Raw genomic sequence first — 22,805 nt, forward strand, 5'->3', positions numbered from 1 at the left:
CTCAACAGACATACATCATCTCAGACAATACGTCCCATGTGGAAGTATCTGCAATGTCAGGATGAAATCTGGAATATCAAGCAGCAAACACAAGCTACCTGATGAACTAGTGGATGTCGCCTACAGTCTGTGTGTAGATGCGCCCGTGTCGTATGTGACACGCCTCCAAGAACTGTGAGCCGTCCTTCGATGTGTAGACAGCCACAAATCAACATTCTGGGAGTGTCGATATCCTCAGCACCTGCAGTCGTAGGCCGAAAACCCCAAATTTGCAGAGTCGGATCTGCACCCGTCGAGACCACGTAGTCGAAAATGGCCTGCGCAGACCTTTGTCGAAGCCGAACGATGGCCGAGATGACCTCAGAATAAAATTCTGACAACACCGAACTCGCTCTACTGTAATGTGTAGAGCATAGTGAGTTCTTATTAGGTTTTTACAAAAGAATATGTGTACATACCTGGCGGCCCGCCCACTTACCTGGGCGACCACATTGGGCTTTATACCCCAACAAGAGGGATGGATGAACCTTCACTACTAAAGTTGAGAATGTTTGTTACACAATCTCCATTGTGACATGAACAAGACCAATATTGGGTATCAACTTTCAAGAAAATTGCAGAAGTCCAGGGTCTACTTACATGAGACTGCAAAGAGCAATCTGCTCCATAAAATCCACCATCATCTGATTGCTACCGCAGCTGATTATTCCCTCACTACTTGGAGGGCAGCTACCATGGGGACTCTAACTGCTTCACCATTCCCTGCACCCATGCTTGCCTTAAAACCTTATCCCGACGCTCATCACTACTTGGTGGGCAGCTACCATGGGACCTTGACCAATGCACTCAATTACTTCACCATTCCCTACACCCATGCTTACCTTAAAACCTTATCCCCACACTCATCAGAGCCCTTATGAACGGCTCCTAGCACCCCAAAATCAGCTTGACAAGTGGCCGATAGGCTGTTTTCAAATAAATGTAGCTTGGATTTGACATTTAGAGAGGTGGACTGATCCACCGAGCTCAAGTATGCGTGCTTGTCACTGATTAACAACGCACTCATGTGCTGTTGGTGCTGCGACTGTTGATTTTGCTATGCATTGCTAGCTCTGCCACACAAATTTGTAGTCCCTATGTGAACAGAAGGATGGATTGAGACCACACATGTCCACAAACGGTGATGAAGTAAAACTGGGGTCAAGAGGGAACATGTTCTCTTGCTGAGTGCAGACTTGAGCGCACCTAATTGTAGAGCTAGTTGCAAAGCTTCTTCCCAAGCTCTAAGAAACACACTTCATGGACATAAAATATGTGTGTGCAAGCTTGCGGAGGAGCCGTTGCAGGTAGCCTCACTGGAGTTTCCCTTCAAATGACTCCATACATAATATTGTGTTTTTACAATAGCCGGCCCCAACCAATTGGCTTTGCTGCCAACTCCAGCATGTGCAACAACTTGCATTGGCCGTCACAATGCCCTACCAACCTGCAGTCCCCATTGCCAATTCGCATCATGTTCACCACCAGCATCCTTTGAGTGCACAGCATGTAACCCTGCCACCTCTTTCATTTGTCACCTCTACCTCCGACAAGGACCTGCGCTCAAATACAACACCGCCCTATGTAGTGCTGCTCTGACCAGCACGTGTCAATGCCACCTTCACTCCCCGTTGAGCATTCCAAAAAAGTGAGCCCTGAGTACTTAGGTCCTGCACCTTGGCTGCCATCCCAATGTGTGCAAGCCTTGGTTGACTAAGAGCACATCGTCAATCGACTCTGCACCAGACCTATAACCCTATGCTCCATGAACAGGTCATCACCGCTAAGTCTTGGTCCTGTGTGTTCAATTACCTACAGGCTGATGCAGAGAGAGAGAGAGAGAGAGAGAGAGAGAGAGAGAGAGAGAGAGAGAGAGAGAGAGAGAGATGAAATTAACGTCTTCAAAAGGCCAAAATGACCTATGAGACCAAAAGGTTACATGTGAATCTAATACCAGGTCTGGGTACAAAGAGTACAAAGAACTGAAAAGAAAACAGTGGGGGTGGGGGTTGGGGGGCGGGGGGGGGGGGGGGGGGGGGGGGGGGGGGGGGGGGGTTGTTGTGAAAGCTGATACAAAGGGTGAGCTGATACAATGGAACTCTCTGACAGTAGAGGCATCATATACATATACATCAGTATCCAAAAGGCTATAGAGGTTCAATGTCCTCCAAGGTAAGCACTCTGTCGAGACGGCTCCTATGTTGCACCACTATGGTATGGATCCAGTCACAAATTGATGACGTGGCAGTGCAACCCAGACACACAAACACACACACGTGCGCGCAAAAAAGTGATGACGTGGCTAACTGTACAGACGCCCGAAAAATGCGCTGGCAGGCTGACTGCATGGAAATCTGTGAAACACGCTGACAGTTGCTGACATGGCAAAACTATATGGAAATCCGTGAAACGCGCTGACAATTGTTGACGTGGCAAAACTGTACGGAAATCCGTGAATTGCCCTGATTGCTTTTTGGGCAGTTTTTGAAGCCAGAAACTTTTGGGACTTATTTGCTTTTAAGTTTGAAGCTTTTGGGGCTCTGCTTTTGGCATCCCTTGTAAGACAGCATGTAACCCTGCCACCTCTTTCATTTGTTACCTCTACCTCCAACAAGGACCTGCGCTCAAATACAACACTGCCCTATGTAGTGCTGCTCTGACCAGCACGTGTCGATGCCACCTTCACTCCCCGTTGAGCATTCCAAAAAAGTGAGCCCTGAGTACTTAGGTCCTGCACCTTGGCTGCCATCCCAATGTGTGCAAGCCTTGGTTGACTAAGAGCACATCGTCAATCGACTCTGCACCAGACCTATAACCCTATGCTCCATGAACAGGTCATCACCGCTAAGTCTTGGTCCTGTGTGTTCAATTACCTACAGGCTGATGCAGAGAGAGAGAGAGAGAGAGAGAGAGAGAGAGAGAGAGATGAAATTAACGTCTTCAAAAGGCCAAAATGACCTATGAGACCAAAAGGTTACATGTGGTGAATCTAATACCAGGTCTAGGTACAAAGAGTACAAAGAACTGAAAAGAAAATAGTGGGGGTGGGGTTGGCGGGGGGGGGGGGGGGGGGGGGGGGGGGGGGGGGGGGGGGGGGTGGTGTTGTGAAAGCTGATACAAAGGGTGAGCTGATACAATGGAACTCTCTAACAGTAGAGGCATCATATACATATACATCAGTATCCAAAAGGCTATAGAGGTTCAATGTCCTCCAAGGTAAGCACTCTGTCGAGACGGCTCCTATGTTGCACCAGTATGGTATGGATCCAGTCACAAATTGATGACGTGGTAGTGCAACCCAGACACACACGCACGTGCAGAAAAGTGATGACGTGGCTAACTGTACAGACGCCCGAAAAATGCGCTGGTAGGCTGACTGTACGGAAATCCGTGAAACGCGCTGACAGTTGCTGACATGGCAAAACTATATGGAAATCCGTGAAACGTGCTGACAACTCCTGACGTGGTAAAACTGTACGAAAATCCGTGAATTGCCCTGACTGCTTTTTGGGCAGTTTTTGAAGCCAGAAACTTTTGGGACTTATTTGCTTTTAAGTTTGAAGCTTTTGGGGCTCTGCTTTTGGCATCCCTTGTAAGAATAAAAGAGCCCAAAGGGCCTCACTTCTCACGGCATCTAGATGCAGAATCTGAGAGCGGAGGACCCTGCAGGAGTTGGTACTTTGCTCAAAGATTGATATAAAAAAAATACCGAAAGGGGCGCCAATCTTGGGGCCATCTCTCTGGGCACGAAACTACGCCGCGTCGTGTTGACCAAATTGAACTGTGATTTTAAAGTTGTGAAGTATTTTAAGTAATTCTCTCTCTCGTGTCGCAACAAATTCTTGACTTGGGGTGTCCAAGTTTGTTAGAGTGGTATCAGAGCATCAGGCATGTGCTTTTCTCAAAGCATACCGGTCCTACTAAAGAGAAGACGGATCGCTTGGGTACAATTTTGAAAATTGTTATTAAAGAAGTTTCGTGTCCCGACACCGAACTTATTATCCAAAATTGTTATTAAAGAAGTTTCGTGTCCCGACCCCGGACTTATTATCCAAAATTGTTATTGAAGAAGTTTCGTTTCCCGACCCCGGACTTATTGCCGTATCCAAAATTGTTATTGAAGAAGTTTCGTGTCCCGACCCTCGACTTATTATCCAAAATTGTTATTTAGGAAGTTTCGTTTCATGACACCCGGACTTATTAGGCATTCAAGTCATCGCGCATCGGACGCGCTCCCATCTTCATCGCTCTGTCTTACAAGCATAAAGCCGTTAAGAATCCCAGAGTACACATGGGTTCTCGTGAAGAATCTGATGGAGATAACACCTCAACGGGAAGGCAAAGAAAAGTTGGAATCAGGCACGGGAATTGAAGAAAAGAATAAAGATTTGGGTAAAATTTTTTGGTAAAGTTTGCTAGAGCAGAATACAAGCGTCCACTCCAAGTTGACATGGGTGTGAAAAGATTAATGAAGTACTCCAAAGACCCGAGATTTGCGAAACACATGAAAATTACCTGATTGATGAGATTCACTCAAGATGGCATGAGGCCATTGATTCTCTTCTCACGACGAGAGGAAAGCTTAAAGGACAAATGAGTACAGAAAAGCAGAAGCTTTACTCACAGGAAGAGCTGGAATAGAACTGTTGACCAAAAGATGAACTCGATACTAGAAAGGACACTGAAAGAGATATTGATGTACTGACAATCTAGTTGTTTGTGGCAGATAACCAGAAATAGTAGCCAGGAACTCCCATCTGTATGGATTGGGAAGCATGGAGCTGGACATCCACTCTTTTGCAACATAGTGAGCCATCTCCTTGCCTGTTTTGCAAGTGAAATCAAGGATGAGATGGTGAGATCGAGAACGACGATAGCTCAGGAATGAATCGGATATCCTTTCGATTTGAGATAAGAATGATGAATTTGAATGAATGAAAGATGACGCATATTAAACGATTCTAGTACGTCAAGATTCCCATATGAATGAGATGACTAGATATTGTGGTGAGCGCATCAAGAGTTTCTGCGAGATAAGATGGCTACACAGGGATCTAGGTGCATCAAGACTTCTGCACGAATGAGATGACTAGATGATTGAAACACTCTGTTCACTATGAACTAAGTGTGTGAATGAAGAACTTTGAAATAGGAATTTTCGAAGGCGAATTTGATTTATGTATGACATACATGTTCTCTGGAAGAACTTGGTAGATGTATGCAGATAACAAGTTAAATCGATTATAATGGATGACGAATTTGGAGCAATGACAGCTCCAGAATGAATCTGAAAACGATAAGTATCATGAATTTCGAAGGAAACTAATGAAACCTGCTATTTTTGTGAATAGATAACAGGATTAAGAACGAGATGCTGATTTTGGAGCAGTACCAGCTCCTAAATGAACCTAATAATGAATCATGAATCACGATTGATTCAATGCAATGAATGACTGGACCACTCTGTTTAGTATGAAAATAGTGATGAATTGGGATCCCCGGAAAAGATTTCTCGCACACGATAGTGCTTGAGGCGAATGATTACTTGCACACGAAGTGCTTGAGTCGAAAGTCTCTATAGACATGATCGCAATATGAAATTAGTTAATCTGACATCAATGAGGTCCAGAATGGATCTAGTTGTGGTTACTAAATACGTTGCTGGCAATCATGGTCTGAGATTTGGAATGAATGTTTCTCTGATTGATTGGCACGTGATGTCCTATGATGTCATGTGCAGTGATGTGATTGTCGTCTTTGTACAAGTACTAGAGGTGTCGTGTCTAGTGCGTCGATACTTAAGAGTCAGTGTCTACTGGATTGTTTATGGCCTCTGTCTGTTTTGCAGGCGTAATCGAGGGCAATTACAATTCTTTCAAGAGGGGGGTATGTCACAAATTGATGACGTGGCAGTGCAACCCGGGGATACACACACACAAACGAAAAAGTGATGGCGTGGCTAACTATACGCACGCCCGAAAAATGCGATGGCAGGCTGATTGTACGAAAATCCGTGAAACGCGCTGACAGTTGCTGATGTGGCAGAACTGTACGGAAATCCGTAAATTGCATTGACTGCATTTTGGGCAGTTTTTCAAGCCAGAAGCTTTTAAGTTTGAAACTTTTGGGGCTCTACTTTTGGCATCCCTTGTAAGAATAAAAGAGCCCAAAGGGCCTCACTTCTCACGACATCTGGACGCAGAGTCTGAGAGCGGAGGACCCTGCAGGAGTTGTACTTTGCTCAAAGATTAATATAAAAGAAATACCAAAAGGGGCGCCAATCTTTGGGGCCAATCTCTCTGGGGACGAAACTACGTCGGGCCGTGTTGACCAAATTGAACTGTGATTTTAAAGTTGTGAAGTATTTTAAGTGCTTCTCTCTCTCTTGTGTCGCGACAGATTCTTGACTTGGGGTGTCCAAGTTTGTTACAGATCCTCTGTCGCAATCTGCGTCGATGTCAAGAGGGCCCCCTCATCCGTGGGATGAAAAAACATGGGCCACGGGACTGCCCCAACTCTATCACCCGATCAAGCAGTATGCCTTTGGTGCCTCTGGTGCTGCTATGCTTTGGGGATTGCTCAAACTTCTCTGTCTGTGATTGAAAAAAAATCTGTAATTTGCCGCTGTCACTGGATCTCTCTCATTGTGCCTCTCTTCAAGAGATCCTCTCTGTGTCCGCGAATCTCCAGTAAGTATAATCCGAGGCATCTCTGATCCTGATATCTCATGACTCTAGAAAGTGGTCCAAAAACCCTCTCTGAATAGACAGTGAAAGCGGCCTTGTATCTCATATAGTATACTGGCCAGTGACATGTAATGTAGCTCTATCTCGGGCTCTATCTGGCACACCTAACAAAAATCTTGGACTCGGCAAGTACTCCTCTAAATCTGCATGTCTCAATCTCTAGCTAATGTGAGGATTGTTAGGTTCTTCATCTCCAGATGCTTCGCACCCTGCCTACAAACTTCACACACATCACGTGCACTAGCCCTTGGTTGTGGTTTGGCCACCCGTACACCCGCTGGACAGGGATCTTCAGGCACATGTCCGGTTTTGCTCTGCACTTTGCCCGGCTAGACTTATTCTGGTTTCTATTTTTTCCTCATTTATGGATTTTTTGTGCATGGTCGTTGGGGCTTCTAGTCTGCCCTACCTACTCCCTATTCTCCTATATACGGGAGGGGGGGAATGCACTCTCCCATTCATATCTTGCCGTCTTGTCTTGTACACAGCAGTTTTGCCATCTAGAGTTATTGGGGCTTGCCAGCCTTTTCCATCTGTCTCTTGTGTGTCTATTGCCATTGTCTCTCTCTCTCTCCACCTTCTGTTGCTCACTCTGACATGTATCAGAGCTCTAGGCTTGGATCTGCCATCGCCTACACTTGGAAGGACCCTGCGGAGGAGTTCATCGCGAAGAATCACCTCAGATCCACTGGCCTTTTTTTTCTGACCAGCGTTTTTGTTGGCAGCCCTAGCGTTTTTTGGTGGCGAGCATCATCTTCTGCAAGCCTCTGCTCTAGCCCTCCCTCCCTCTGCCTCATTGCCACCACCTGCCCTCTCCTCTGCCTTGCGTTTTTCCCCATCCTTGGCCTAGCGTTTTTTGCAGTCTTGAGGGACTCCCTTGCATCAGCATTTTTTCAGCCAGCCTGTGGATCTAGCATTTTTTGCTCGACAGCAGCTAGCATTCCTAGCGTTTTTGGGCAGGACAACAGCAGCTTGACCAGCGTTTTTCATTTAAGCCTCTACTTGCCGATCTTGGACAATTCGAGCCCCACTCCTTGCCCCTTGGTCTTCCCGCTTGGAAGCTGAACAGTTGTTACTATTTCCGGCAATTTCCCAATCACTTACCTGCTGACTTTCAGCCTGTTTTGGTGCATTTACAGCCCTCACCTTACCTTCTCGGCATCCGATATTCATCACCTGGCGTTTTTGCTCAAATCCCTGCGTTCTCGCGGTGTTTCGAGCTCCCTTTTGCTGCGATTTCAGGTTTGGACAGCACCTCGACTTTGCTTCATTGGCATCTCTTCGGGTTTCCCTTGCCTCTCCCGTCACTTACCCTCTACTTCGCGGTCTTCTGGTGTTCTATCCGGCGTGGTTTTCCGATCCTATCCTCACCTTTGCTTCTGATTTTACACACGAGACTCTTTTGCTGATTTTTTGTCTGTACCTATGGCAACACTCCCAGCCATGACCATCTTTCCTCCCGGGCATCTGGTGCTCCTACATCGACATCATCAGCTACCACTTCTTCTGTAGTTACACATGATGGCTCCTCATCTACTTCTTCTCATGGTACTGCTTCTGGTGGATCACGTGCTATGGTTACACAGGCTATGGTGGATCAATGGAATCTCAACCATCGCAGAGTTTACTCTCTCTTACTCGTCAACTGTGCGAATAGCGTGTTGACGTCTTTACACTCACACCACTGCACACGAGGTATCTCTTCCAAGGGCATGGCAACTCGGTTGCTGCTCAAACTTCCCGACACTTATGATTCCTTGTTCCAGTCACTTACTACCTCCACGCGCCCTACTCCTGTAAGGTGCAGCACAAGTGAATGTTGAACTTTGCTCAAGATGAGTGCTCCGAACTGTGCTCAAGGTTCCTTTTACTTACGGAAGGGAGAGCCTTCCGTTCCTTTAGTGAGAGAGTGCAATGGACACAAACAAAGTGGTGAACACTGTGAATGAAGGTGCTGAGACTGAGAGATAGAGAGAGAAGAATACGACACCAAAATGTTGTCAAACCCTCCTCCGAAGGCCCCACTCTCTATGGCAAGAGCGGTCTACTATTGATTGCACAAATCTCTACAATGCTTGGACTTGCCGACGATGTCGACGACGATGAGGACGACGACGAGACGGGCTGAAATCTGCAAATCTTTATCTATTGATTCCTGACTCTATGTCAGTGACGATGTCAATGACGACGGTACGAGGACGACGCGCTGAAAACAAGATGCTGAAATCTGCGTTTTCCGGGCTGAAACTGTAAACTTCGAGATCACACTTTGCGGCGAGGAACTGCTGCGGAAAGGTGAGATCTGCAAGGTTCGGGACTTCTTCTGCGATGTCTGATTGCTGAAAACTGAAAACGCCGAGTCTAGGGCTGAATCTGTCGCGATGGAATTGCAAAACGCATAATGTCCTGCTGCTCCAAAAACGCTAGGGCTGAATTCTGCTATCGCTGTGGAGTCTGCTAACGCTAGGGCTGATCTGCTATCTACGGGGGAATTTGCCAACGCTAGGGCTGATCTGAGGTCGTACTGTCGCCAAGCTGCTGCAATGCAAAAACGCTGGCTGATCTGGGAGCAAAACGCTAGGTCAATGCTGATGCAGAAAACACTACGCCTGCTGTCTTGTTGGGTCTTGCTGAGAAGGTGCCTGTTGAGCAAGGTGCTCCTGTTGCCTCTTCCGTTAGAAAGTGCTAGCGCTAGGTTTCTATATATACAAACTTAGTAAATTTGCCCTACCTAGTTCCCAACAAAAGTCACTTACAAATAATAAGTGAAAAATGTCAAAAATAGGGAAAATAGGTCTATGCACTGTAAAAATGCTACTGATGGGTTCTGACTGTAATCTGATGATCGTGTTGTGTGCAACCAGAGGATATGCATCTACTCTTTCTTCTGGACATGCACGGTCTGCGAACAGACTCACAAAAGTGCCAGTTCACTTCCTATTCTAGACTGACTTGACTGAACTGAACCCTGGTCATGCTGTAGCTTGTCCACAGACACATAGGGTTGGATGTGTCACGTGACAACTCCTATCACTTGGGAGGAGCTCTTACCTGTTGTGCAATAGATAGTTTCACACATTCAGGACAGAGCCACCTCAAACGCCTCTGCAGGTTCTACTCCATTGGTTTCTACATCCAATAGGGGTGGGGGTGGTAGTGCTCCCAGACAGTCGTCTGGACCTGGTTGTACACCTTCTCGTCCTAACATTAATTGTACCTATTGTGAAAAGAAAGGTCATTATGCAGCAAAATGTTATAACAACAGCGGGACCGCAAGAAGGATTCAGATCCTGAGGATGGGACGGCTTCTCGACAGACGTCTGCCAACACCATCTCTAGCCCTTCACAGGCCGATGGCTTCACCCTCTAGTTTCCTCCACCTCCTTCTTCCCTCTTATGATCGAGATCATTTTTTGACTTGAAGTTTGCCGGATTTACCACCTTGCCCTTCTATCCTTTTGTGTCAGAGTGCTCTGCTTCAGGGGGGATTCTCTCTCTTCCGTCTCTCTCTTATGCTGACCTTCACCAATGGTTCCCTGCTCGTCTTCCATCTTTCCCTCATATATATCCTCTTCAGCGACTTGTTCTATTGTTAGCCTCACCATCAGCTTCCTTGTGCGACTTGATCAGCCTGACCTAGCTTCGGTCATCATCACAATGGTGCTAGACGGTTCATCGTTTTTTGTTTGGCTGGTGCTTCTTCTTTTCCCACTCCAGATTTGCTAGGCGTGTTGCATCTTTTCCTCAGCGACTCTGCATCTGTCGTTGAGGGGGGGGTGTTAGATTCTTCATCTCCAGATGCTCCGCACCCTGCCTACAAGCTTCACAAACATCACGTGCATTGGCCCTTGGTTGTGGGTTGGCCACCCGTACACCTGCTGGACACGGATCTTCAGGCACATTTAGGGTTTTGCTCAACACTTTGCTCCACCAGACCTATTCTGCTTTTTTTCCATTTTTTTCCTCATTTATGGGTTTTTTGTGCATGGTCATTGGGGCTTCTGGTCTGCCCTACCTACTCCCTATCAGTCTTCTCTCCCTCTCTATCACTCACAGAACCTTAAATCACAGTATCACTCTCTCCTCTCTCTCTCACTCACAAAACCTTCAATCACAGTATCACTCTCTCCTCTCTCTCTCTAGTCTTTGCACATCTCTCATTCTGTAAAAGGAGCACTAAGCATTCATCCTGAGCATTCACCATCAATCACTTCCGCTGCACATTACACCAGCGCTTGCCTCACCTGAAAACCACCTGCGATGTCTCTCTCTCTCCTCTAGTCAAAATTGCCAGCAATCCCACGCTTGCCCCCTTGGCTATTCCAATGCTCTATTGCTCTGCTATTCTGGCAGGATGCTCACCGGCTATCCTGTCAACTCTAGAGAACTACAAAATCAGCCAACGCCCAACTAGTTTTGCCGACGCTAGCTACAAAAGAACCTTCCGTCGGGCAAAGCCAATGTGCGAAGGTCGTTTTTCTGCACTTGAAGCGACAGGTACCGTTTGTGAATACGCTCTACCAATTGTTGTTTCATGTTTGTGCCTTTTGTAGGTACTCCATTACGAAGGAGCGGGGAGGCCTCGGCCTACGCTCAAGGATTCCATAAATGGAATCTGGAACGGTCTGCAGAGTTCCACACTTCGTGTGCAAACGGACTTCGTGTGTGCTCTCGTTTGTGACATATATAGCCCTTGAAAGCTAGGTCGAGCAATAGCAAGGCAAGAAGGCACCCCACGACTTGTGATTGCTAGCTAAATGTTATGTCACTTATTAAATTAATAAGTAAAATAACTTATTTATAAGAGGTGCTTCACATGTGGTAAAATACCTAGGCTAGGTACTCGAACTAAATGAGAACACTCGAGTGCATACACCCAGTAGACACTGGAGGTGCTTGTGCAATCAGAGGGTATGCAACTACTCTAAAGTGCTTGGACATGCACATCCTATGTACAGGCTCACAAGGGTGCCAGAACACTTCCTAGGTTGTCCTAAACCGTAGAAGTAGGAGCTAGCTTGTCCACATGCACATAGGGTTAGATGTGCAAGTTGCTTTTACTCTATCAAGTGTTTTTAGAAGCTGCATTGTGGTTTGCTTTTAGCAATGAGGAGGTATGAAGTTAAATAAGAGGCCAGCATACTGGTTGTAACTCAAATTGTGAGCGGTATTTCCAAGCAAGAGAGAATTGTAACCTATAGTTTGTTATTAATAAAGATAAAGAAATACCACCAAGAACACCTAGTCCAAGGTCAATCCATGTTAGAGGTGTTGGAAATAGGGTTGCAGGGAAACACAAACAGAGAGTAGTGTTGCTTAGTGCACAAATGAAAGATAAGTTAGCCCTAGAGTGATGGGCGTATATACAATGCACGGGGAAAAAAACCTCCTAGTGAGGGAAAAAAAGCCCCGGCGGTCCTAAGTGTGTTCACACACATCACTACCACATGTATATGGCAACAAACCCCCCTAGAAGTCATGCAGTGAACAAGAGCTAGCACATAATGTATAGGAAAGTGGCATGCCCTAAGTGCATGATCAATCTACAAAGGGGAGTAAGCCCAAAGCTTTGCGGAAAGCTTCGAACTTCTCACGAGGCAATGCCTTTGTGAATCGATCTGCAAGCTTGTCCTGTGTTGGCACATTAAGCCAAGCTGATCTCTCCTGTTGAGAGTCTCTCCCTGACATAGTGGTAATGCACCTCAATGTGCTTTGTGTGAGCATGAAAAACTGGGTTCCTCAAAACTGCCAATGCTCTCTGACTGTCAGTGTAGATGGAGTTGACAATGTCCTCTCCAACACCCAAATCAGCCATAAGGCGTCTGAGCCATACACACTCAACCGTAGTTGTGAAGATTGCCTTGTACTCAGCCTCACAACTGGAAGTGGCCTGTCACAAACTGATGACGTGGCAAAACTGTACGGACCTAATCACGTGGACAGTTGTACGAAACCCTTGCAAATTGCATTGACATGCTAACGTGGCAACAATACGGATTTCCGCGTTTTACGTTGACAAGTGCTGACGTGGCAGGATGTACGGATTTCCAAAAATTACGCTGGCTGCTTTTGGGAGTCCCCAACGCTAGCTTTTGAGAGCAAATGCTTTTGGGTTTAGTGCTTTTGAACTGAATGCTTTTGGGGCTGTGCTTTTGGGCATACCTTGTATTGTTTATAAGAGCCCCTAGGGCCTCACTCTGCAGAGCATCTGGACGCAGAGTCTGAGAGCAAAGGTCCCTCGGAGTTGTACTTGGCAATGATTAATGATAAAGAATACCAAAAGAGGTGCCAGAATTTGGGGCCAGTACCTCTGAGCACGGAACTATGTCGGGCCGTGTTGACTCTATTTTAAAAGTGTGATAAAGTTGTAAAGTTTTTTAAGCGATTCTTTCATGTGTCATGCCAGCTTTCCGACTTGGGGTGCCCAAGTCTGTAACATGGCCACAGTAGGTTGCTTCTTGCTCAACTATGATATGCATAAACTATCGAGTATGAAACAAAAACCACTTGTGAACACTCGCGTGTCAAAACAACCAGCCGAACTTGAGTCTGAAAAAGCATGTAAATCTGGCGGAAATAATCCCCCCTTGGGATAAAACAACCAAGATGTAAAGTGCCACTCAAGTAGCAAAAAATCCTCTTGACAGCCTGCCAATGCTTAGACCCTGGGCTATGCATAAATCTGCTTACCTATGAGACTGCAGACTAGATAGCTAGCCTTGTATTGCATACATAAATAAGGCATCCAATAGCACTTTGGTAAAGAGTGACATCGGCAGAATCATTCTCAACCCTTTCCACATCAAGTATATCAAGTACATCTACATCAGTAATAGGCTTATCCGTAGCATTTTCTGAAACCCCCATAGGTTGTACATTTGCCTCATTGGAAATTACATTCAAATTTCCACCATTGAAAAGAGGCAACAAACTGTCATAAATGTCATGTGAGCTTACATTACTATCTCTAGTACATGACAACAAGGGCTGAACAGAATTTTCTACAAGCACAACATCTCGTGAAACCAAGATACGTTTTGTTTGCAGATAAAACAACCTGTAACCTTTGTTGTCAATACTGTAACCAACAAAAATGCATTTAACAGTCTTATCATCCAATTTTCGGCGTTGCGTTTGTAGCACCAAAGGATAAACCAAACAACATAAAACGCACATGTGATCAATAAATGGCTTTTTATTATGCCATGCTTCATAAGGAGTCACAAACTGCAAAGCTTTCGTAGCACACTTGTTAAGTATATAAGTGGCTAACATGATGGCCTCTAGCCAAAATGATGTGGCGAGCTCGACTCTTGACCATAGTGACCTTTTTTCCTTTCAACAACACCATTTTTTTGAGGTGTATAGAGCACTGTACATTGGTGTTTTATGCCACGACTAGCCAGAAATGCATTAAACTCCTGAGACATAAGCTCCCCCCCTCGATTTGAACAGAGGGTGCCCATAATACATTAAGAGACATTTTCAACAATAGCCAAAAATTGCTTGAAGCACATACACACTTCCGACTTAGCTTTAAGCGGATACACCCATGCATGCCTGGAGTAATCATCAATAAAAGTCACGAAGTAAAGGTAATTGCCCAAGGACGGAGTTTGCAATGGACCCACAAACATCACTATGCACAAGTTGCAATCTGCATGTAGCCCCAGCTGAACCATCCTTTGGAAATTTTGAACGTTGCATCTTACCCAAAATACAGCCTTCATAAACATGCTTCACATGTGCTTCAAGGGGCAGCAAAGAAGCAACCATATCAGATTTTTGCAAACGTAGTAAACTGGCAAAATTTAGATGCCCAAAATGTGCATACGAAAGTTTAGCATCTGAAACAGCCTTTGAATCCACAACTGCATTTGCAAAATTCTGTCCATACTTGTTATACAAAGTGAGCTTCTACAACCCACGGCATAAAATACCATATGCAACAATTTCATCACCAAAATTGAGATCATAAAGTATAAATCTGTCATCCACAAATTTCACAACAAGACCAAGTCTAGGAAGTGCGGTTACAAACAAAAGGTTCTTTTTTATCCCAAGTACATAAAGTGCATCAACAAGTGTGAAAGAACTACCATTTGCAACAGTCAACACAATCTTTCCAACTCCCTTGACCGGATAAAAGACATTGTTGGCACAAGTGAGTGTATTCCCATGAGGAACAGCCTCAAGAGAGGTAAACAAGTCACGATGTGATGTAATGTGCTTTGTAACACCACTGTCCGTACCACACATGGGAATCTGCAACAATTGACATACATGCATCATGGACAGAAGAATCATAAGTGTACTCTGCACTATATGCCCGCTCTGCATCTACATTAGCATCACAATCTCCTTTCACAGAAGATTCTACAATAGTTGCACTTGTAGTGGAACCGGTCTCTTTCTTGAAAGTGACTCTTGCAACAACAATGTGCATAATGTATTAAACTTGACTACATCACGATTTTCTTGGGTCATAAGTCTTCAAGTACTAGTAAAAGTCTAGTAAGAATCTGGCAAAGCATGAAGAATAGTTTGCACAAGGAAACTATCAGAAATGACTTCGCCTGCAGAAATGAGTTGCTCATTGATATCCTTTATACTAGCAAGAAAAGTGTCTACGTCATCTTCCTCATGCATAATCTTTGACTCCAGCTCTTCACGTAGCAATGCAATTTTAGCCTCATTGTGACTTGCATAAAGACTTGTCAGAATATCCCAAGCCTGTTTAGCTGATTTAGCTCACCAAATGTGAGGAGTAATAGTGTGCTTCAAAGGAAATGCAATCAATGCATGAGCTTGCGCATCTCTAACCTCCAAACAAGCCTGCTCAGCCGTAGGCAAAACAGCTCTAGTAGCAGCAGCAATCCTGCCACCAAAACCTCAACATTCTCAACAGTGCCTACATCCACAGAATCACAACGTACATCAATACCCTACACAACATTCCAAACTCCCTTTGACACAAGAATATATTGCATCATGGATCCACATTGGGTAATTGTCTCCATCTAATTTATCCTCGGCCGCAAACACCTTGAACACATCTGTGTTGTTGTCGGCCATGGTGAATGTCTGCACCTAATGTGAAAACATCCCGAAAAGAGGAGAAACAAAGCGAGACCAACACGTGCTATATAGCACAACCCGAAGAAGACTGTAAGGACAAGTTATGCAGAAAATGGCACTGACAGACATTCTGCACAAAAGGATGCAATTGACTGCGCAGTACTGCCTATAGTGGAAACAGAGACCAAAATGAGCCCAAATGAAAAATCTGAGCAAACTAAGCTCTACGAGTTCTCCCAAAGTATTGTCAACTTGCTTACCCTCACCAAAGATCACCCAAATCGGAGAAAGTGAGCAGGCGTGTGTTGGCGACTATGCCCAAAAGGACGCAACCTGCTCTAATACCAATTGTTGAAAATAGGGTTGCAGGGAAACACACAGCTTGGAGAAGCCGAAGAAGTTCAAGGCACACAACAAAGAGTAGTGTTGTTTAGTGCACAAATGAAAGATAAGTTAGTCCTAGAGTGATGGACGTATATACAATGCACAGGGAAAAAACCTCCTAGTGAGGGAAAAAATGCCCCGGCGGTCCTAAGTGTGTTCACACACATCACTACCACATGTTTATGGTAACAAGAGGGGACTCCACTCCTCTTTGTCTCTATGCACAAATGTTTTGTAGTTTTAAGTTCTATCAATTCAAAGTGTTTGAAGTCTGTCCAACCTTGCAATGAACTCTCTTGTCAGGCATCAAGTTTCATGGAAAAAAAGGACAGCTGGAGATCATTTAATGAAACAGCAAGAATGTTGCAACCAAATCCCAAAAACAATCATAAACAATACTAAAAGAACCTTCTAGACAAGCTACAATTTACTTCATGAATTACAAGGCATTTCCATCAGTAGAACATAGTCGACCTTCTGAGAGAACATGTAAAGACAAGTAACACATCGACAAGAAACCGTGAAGATCAAGGGCAAATGGATTTACGAACCTGATTAACAGCCCACATTTGCCCCACAGATGTTACATCACCTGTGCCAACTAAGTCAAGTAATGCAGCCTCAAGATCATCGAATCCTAACCTCTGTAAAGCACATGTGGGAACTACTTTATCAAAGGCTTTCACAAACTCTGTCCGTGTGACTGAATTTGTAGGAGCTTGATCAATCTTGTTGATGACAAGTATAGAACTAGCAAGCCCAGAGCATGTATCCCTAACTCTCAACAATTTGTCAAAAATGTGTGTATCATCCTGTGTCCATCCATCTTGTGCATTGACCACCATAACAATCACATCTGCACCTTTTGCTGCAACCACAGACCTCTCAACACCTGCCAAAATGTTATCATCAAACCTTTAGCTCTCAAACAATTTCATATGTGTGCAGAATACAAAACTCTTACCAATGCTTTCAACCACATCATGAGTCTCACGAATGCCAGCCGTGTCAAGAAGCTTGACAGGAAACCCACCAACAACAATCCCAGCTTCAACTATGTCTCTTGTCGTTCCAGCAACATTTGTGACTATTGCTCTGTCAGTCTGTAAAGAAATAATTTTCAAACCAAAACCTTACTTCTCAAAGTTTTGCAACCAAAACCTTACTTCTCAAGTTTTGCTCGTGCTTCTAAGAAGCTATACCTCAGATAATGTGCCTAAACATCACACCGTACAGCAAGCATGTGCACAGATAGCTTGAAGGATGAATGAGAAAAGGCATGTATGTAATTCCCCTGTAAATTGATGTTCTCATGAAGGTGCTGTGCACATTGACTATAAGTTCCATAATTAGGAGTGTCAAACAGCAGGCACCTTTCAGTTGCCTCACAAGAAAACAGAACACCAAAAAATCCTCACCTACTTGGCTCCAGGCGTTGAGCAAACTCGATTTCCCAACATTTGGTCTTCCAACAATGGCCACCTGTTTCAAGATGATACGTTCCAATGGCTCCTCAAATACAGCCATCATAGAAGCCCTCCATTTGAGGAAAGACAGAGCACTGATGAAAGTCAAACCTGAATGCCTATTTGAAGCAGCTTTCCACGCTTTTCCGTTTTCAGTGCTTGTTGCACTTGCTGCCAAATTTTCTCAATCTTCTGGATGAGCAAGTTTGCATTGAGATCAGGCAGTTCATCGTCAAAGTCAAGCCTGGCATCTACATCAGCTAGCATCTCAATACATTCTGCTCGCAAAGACCGAACTAAGACAGAGAGGCCACCCTGCATGATAACACCTCCATAAGCACAAGAATCGACAGGAAAGATGTCAAAACCACATGAGGCAACTTAACTATCCTCAACAAAAAAAACCATATTGCAATCAGTTTAGACAGCTGCATGAAACAGCATCAGGAGAGGATGGCCTAATGGAAAACATGTAATACACAGATATGAGTAGGCATACACTTTGTAGAGGGCACCAAGATAACAGGATAATAGGATATTAAAGATTGATGCAAAATCCACCATGCTCAAAAGGAATGCAATATCCTAAGGCTGCGTAAATTACAAGAAAATATGTAATCCTCACATACAAGTAGGATTTTTTCAAATAGACCAGAATACTAAATATTGATGTTGCATAAACCACCAAAAGCAACGTAACATCCCAAGGCTCTGTAGGATACATGATGGATGCTAGAAATACAAATCGACACACTCAGCACGGTACAACAAGTAATGCAATCTGAAAGTGCAGTCTCAACCAACTAGACAGCCGTGTTAACTTGTGGAGAAATTAAACTACTTGCAAAGGAGTGGATTTGTGTAGCCGTATTTGAAACAAAACATGTGTACATACTTTACAGAGTGTGCATACCTGCAACCCAGCTAAAGCTGTCTCAGCAGCTGAGATGGTTTTTGCAGAGACCAACTGAGCAACATTTTCTGCCTGTGAGAGATCTAGCCGTCCATTGAGGAAAGCCCGAAGAGTAAACTCTCCTGATCACAAGCATCTCAGTATTCATCCTTTTCTGTAAGTTGGAGAGTGACTTAGATTTGCAAGGAAAAAAACATTTAAATCCTAAACTCACCAGGTTGCGCTAGCCTTGCTCCCGCTTCAAGGCATAAGTGAAGCACTCTGCGTGAGCATATGCCACCACCATGGCATTGAATCTCTATAACGTCCTCTCTTGTATAAGATCTTGGAGTTAACATAGGAACAACAAGGACCTGCACCAAATTTTTCTTTTTTAAAAACCAAACCATTTGTTTGAATATTAGTTACTACAGTCTCCACCAAACTCAGACAGCTGATAGACAAGGAGAACAAAGCTACAAAAGGCGTTCGAGAAAAGAACTTCATTTTAACAAAACCCACGAGCCATTGGGTCACAATAATACCACATACCAGTCAAACTTCCAAAATTTTACGAGCAGAGCTAAACACAGTTCAACAAAAAACAGATGGTTTGACGGGCACCCTTGGTTCTGAAAGTGGCAGCTGGTACTTCCACACTGACTTGAACTGGCTAAACAGGTTCAAGCAAATTTGGAAAGGAGCCAACAACAGGGGGAAGGGGGGAAGGGGGGGGGCTTTTTACCTCATCAACTAATGCACCGGAGGCATCAATGACAGTCCCGTACTCAACCATGTGACTGACAGGACTCCATTCTGTTCTAAGTTTTCCGTACTTCTTCTTTCTCCTACTTGGAACAAAGAGAGTTTTTACAATGGCTACTGCTGAGGGGCCTGATAACCTGATGATTTCTACTGCTCCATGCTGGCCACCCACAGGAGTCACAATGGCCACAATTGTGTCATCACTTGTATCAGACAGATCGGATCTCATGTTTCTTGAAATTCTTCTGTCATCTTCAAGTCTTGTTCTCGCATCTGAAAAAGATACTGAAGTTTGCACTGCACAAAAGGATTAAAACATCATGTTTCATGAAGTTCTGTTACATCCAAGTCTTTTTCTTCTCTGTCAATGCTCACACTTTTAAGCATTCATGAGTTGCAAGCCACAAACTATAAACAATTCTTTTGAAAATATAATGTCGTAGCTCCTCCGAGGGGCCAGCAAAAACAGAAGATCAAAGCATTCTTTAGTCCTCCAAGACTATCCAAAATTAGTACCTTATTGGCCAGTCCTGGCTCCTCATCAGATAGGATCAAAACACACTAACATACTCAGCGGCATGATCGACATGCAATGCAAGTGTCTAGTAACGTTAGTGTTTCAAGCCATGGTATGAATAATCTGCCCTCTCGTTACCCATTTTTAAACAGGAAAAAGCCTTACCAAAGTGTATTACAGGCCGACATTGTTTTTTATGTGATGTTGACTTTAAACTACTGTGATGAGTGACTAACTAATACCTTCCATTCAGAGTGACTAACTAATACCTTCCATTCAGAGCAAGGAATGTTTGCAATCTCTTATGAGTGGTATTCGGAGCCTTCTTTAAAAACCAAGTTTCTCATCTGTTCAACAGCAGTAGCTCCTTTCTCCAAAATAAGTGTTCTTGATTTACTGCATTAAAATTTCATATGTACTATGTAACTCTCATAGTACAATAGCGCCCCCAAAGATGAGAATTCTAACACAACTGGATTGTGGCCTTTAAATAGGAGTGCCTTCATATTTGAGGCAACTGTGCCAGTTGGTAGTTGATAACCCATGCAACTGAGCCACGTGGACCTCTCCATGTCAGCAAGCACCTGCATGCCAGCAAGCTCCTCTCCACCTCGTCCAACTGAAGCTCCATAGCCTTCCTTCAGCTAGTGTTCTCATAGCAGAGATCCCAAAACTCTCTTATTTTTCTCCACTAAAATCTCTACCAATAACAAAATGACATGCATAAACGTCCGGCAAGACACCATGTTATGTAATCCATGAGGACTCTCTCAGCTTATTAAAGTACAGAGCTCTTACCATATTAAGATGCATTTGTAATGCACGAGACTCGCTTTAAGTACAAAACTCTTGCACTGCTCATACACAGTTGTTGAGACTTGCATATGTAATTTGCTAGTGCTCCATTCACTGTATGTGAACTTTTCCAACCTTACACTTTATTTTCATCCAAATTAACCCTGAATAACTACACCAACCACTCGTCTAACATCTGACCACCTATATTTCTTCATCTCTTATATTTGTTAGTCATATCTCTTTATGGGAGGTTGTGGGGCAGCCCTAATTCTGTGTAGTGGCATTGTATCACCACCAACTCTTGTCAATTTAAATGTCCAATAACTGTAAAACTTTTAATACCATCTAATGACCAAAATACAACCAAAGCTAGTGAGGCAATCAGACAAGGATGAGAAGAAGATTCTGCGTTCAAAGACTTCTTTTATACTGAAAAAAATTTATCACAATCAAAAGCAGCGAGGACCAGAAAAGGCTTGCTTACAAAGAGTCCCATCATGAGAGGATGCACAAAACGCGGCAACAGGTCTCCACATATATGTTCTCCTACCGCATGGCAGTTGCACACAGCATATTTTGTTGAGACAGCTTTTGCGACGATGCCACCACAGTCTTACTCTGAAATTCACAATTAATGATTAGTGGAATCAACATATATAACTTAACAGTCACCACAGTGCCTTCAAGCCATTGATGCATGAAGGAGACCGTAGCAGTCATCGTGCATGTGACTATTAAGGCAAAAATCTTAAACTGCTACATAGGTCTCAGATGAGGGCATCCAACAATGTATTTACGAGCTGATTGTGGTTCCCGTTGTCTAAATGCATTCAATATCCCATGCAGATCGCTGACAATGCTCTAAACACGTGCACAGCTAGCGCTCTTTCTCTCTCTCAGAGCGGCATACACATACCCTGGCAAGCTGCGAGCGAACATAGGTATCTCCCATGCCCGGCACGCCATTGCACAGCTCACGCCATCAGCAGGTTTTAGCACTAGACCAATTAGGTGGATTTTGTCCTGAGTTCAAACCGCGGTTGCGGCTCAAGTGTGGTTGGTTAGTTCTCCCATCTTCAATCTATAAATATTTGAGTCCGGCCTTTCTTGCAAATGAAAACCAGCACTAATCATCATCTCGCATCCTCCTTGCTCGTAGCTAATAGGTAAGTGTATTTCAGCAAGATGCAAAGTGCTCTAGAGTCCTTAAGAGACATTCGCATCATGTGAAAACAACACTAAGCTTTGAATTATGTGTGTGTGTGTGTGTGCGTGTGCGTGTGCGTGTGTAGCATCACATGCAAACCTATAGTCGCAAGAGCGGCACAAAAGAGACATGATGAAAATGTAGTGTCGTACGAAGTTAGAACAAATCTATTATGAGTGGTCACTAATAATAGAGGAGGGGAGTAGCGCGGGGGGGTGGATGATGGGGGAATCTCTCCAGATTATCTTTAAAAGAGCATTGAGAGAGAGAGAGAGAGAGAGAGAGAGAGAGAGAGATGGATGATGCTGCGGATTATCTTTAAAAGAGCATTTAAAATGAAAGGGGGTCCTACTCATGCTTGGTAGGCCTTGTTGCAATGGATAAATCTTTGAAGAGAAAGAAGAACTGCTCTATGTAGTAGTATTATATTAGTATCACTATATCATAAAAAGTGGAGACTTATTGTGATATGAAAACTTTATGGAATTTCTTGCGTACGGATTTAAGATGGGAAGAAGAATTTTAGAGTCATCGTTTGAATTTAGAGGTAGTGTTGTGTGTGAACACACTTAGGACCGATGAAGCACTTTTTCCCTCACTCAGAGGTTTCTTCCCTCGTGCATTGCATATACGCCCATCACTCTAGGGCTAACTTTTCTTTCTATTTGCACACTAAGCAATACACTATGTTGTGTGTCTTGAGCTTCTTCATCTTCTCCAAGTTGTGTGTGCATCCCTGCAACCCTAATTCCAACAACTGGTATTAGAGCACGTTGTGTCCTCCCAAGGATAGTCACCAGCGGCGCTAGCATCCCCCTAATCACTTTCTCTAAATTGGGTGAGCTTTGGTGAGTATCAATTGGTCGAGTAATACTTTGGGTGGGATGGGCTCAAAGAGCTAGCTGTGCTCATA

At 44.2% G+C, this 22,805-nt stretch overlaps 1 protein-coding gene across 1 annotated transcript in view; it reads right to left on the reverse strand.

The window, feature by feature from the left end:
- The window catches only part of LOC147457517 (tRNA modification GTPase), a 31,857-nt gene extending 10,097 nt beyond the window's left edge, over window positions 1-21,760 (reverse strand). The window contains exons 1-9 of the mRNA XM_086512376.1: window positions 21,602-21,760; window positions 21,170-21,303; window positions 19,351-19,667; window positions 18,841-18,979; window positions 18,627-18,748; window positions 17,825-18,028; window positions 17,670-17,729; window positions 17,212-17,350; window positions 16,799-17,139 (exon numbers count right to left, since the gene is read on the reverse strand). Coding sequence (XP_086368502.1) covers window positions 16,799-17,139; window positions 17,212-17,350; window positions 17,670-17,729; window positions 17,825-18,028; window positions 18,627-18,748; window positions 18,841-18,979; window positions 19,351-19,667; window positions 21,170-21,303; window positions 21,602-21,651 — 1,506 coding nt within the window. The 5' untranslated portion in view covers window positions 21,652-21,760. The remainder of the gene's footprint in view (window positions 1-16,798; window positions 17,140-17,211; window positions 17,351-17,669; window positions 17,730-17,824; window positions 18,029-18,626; window positions 18,749-18,840; window positions 18,980-19,350; window positions 19,668-21,169; window positions 21,304-21,601) is intronic.
- Between the last annotated feature and the right edge of the window lie 1,045 nt (window positions 21,761-22,805).

Source organism: Adiantum capillus-veneris, chromosome 5, assembly GCF_014529385.1.
Source record: "Adiantum capillus-veneris isolate H3 chromosome 5, ASM1452938v2, whole genome shotgun sequence".
In the NCBI taxonomy this organism is placed as follows: Eukaryota; Viridiplantae; Streptophyta; class Polypodiopsida; order Polypodiales; family Pteridaceae; genus Adiantum; species Adiantum capillus-veneris.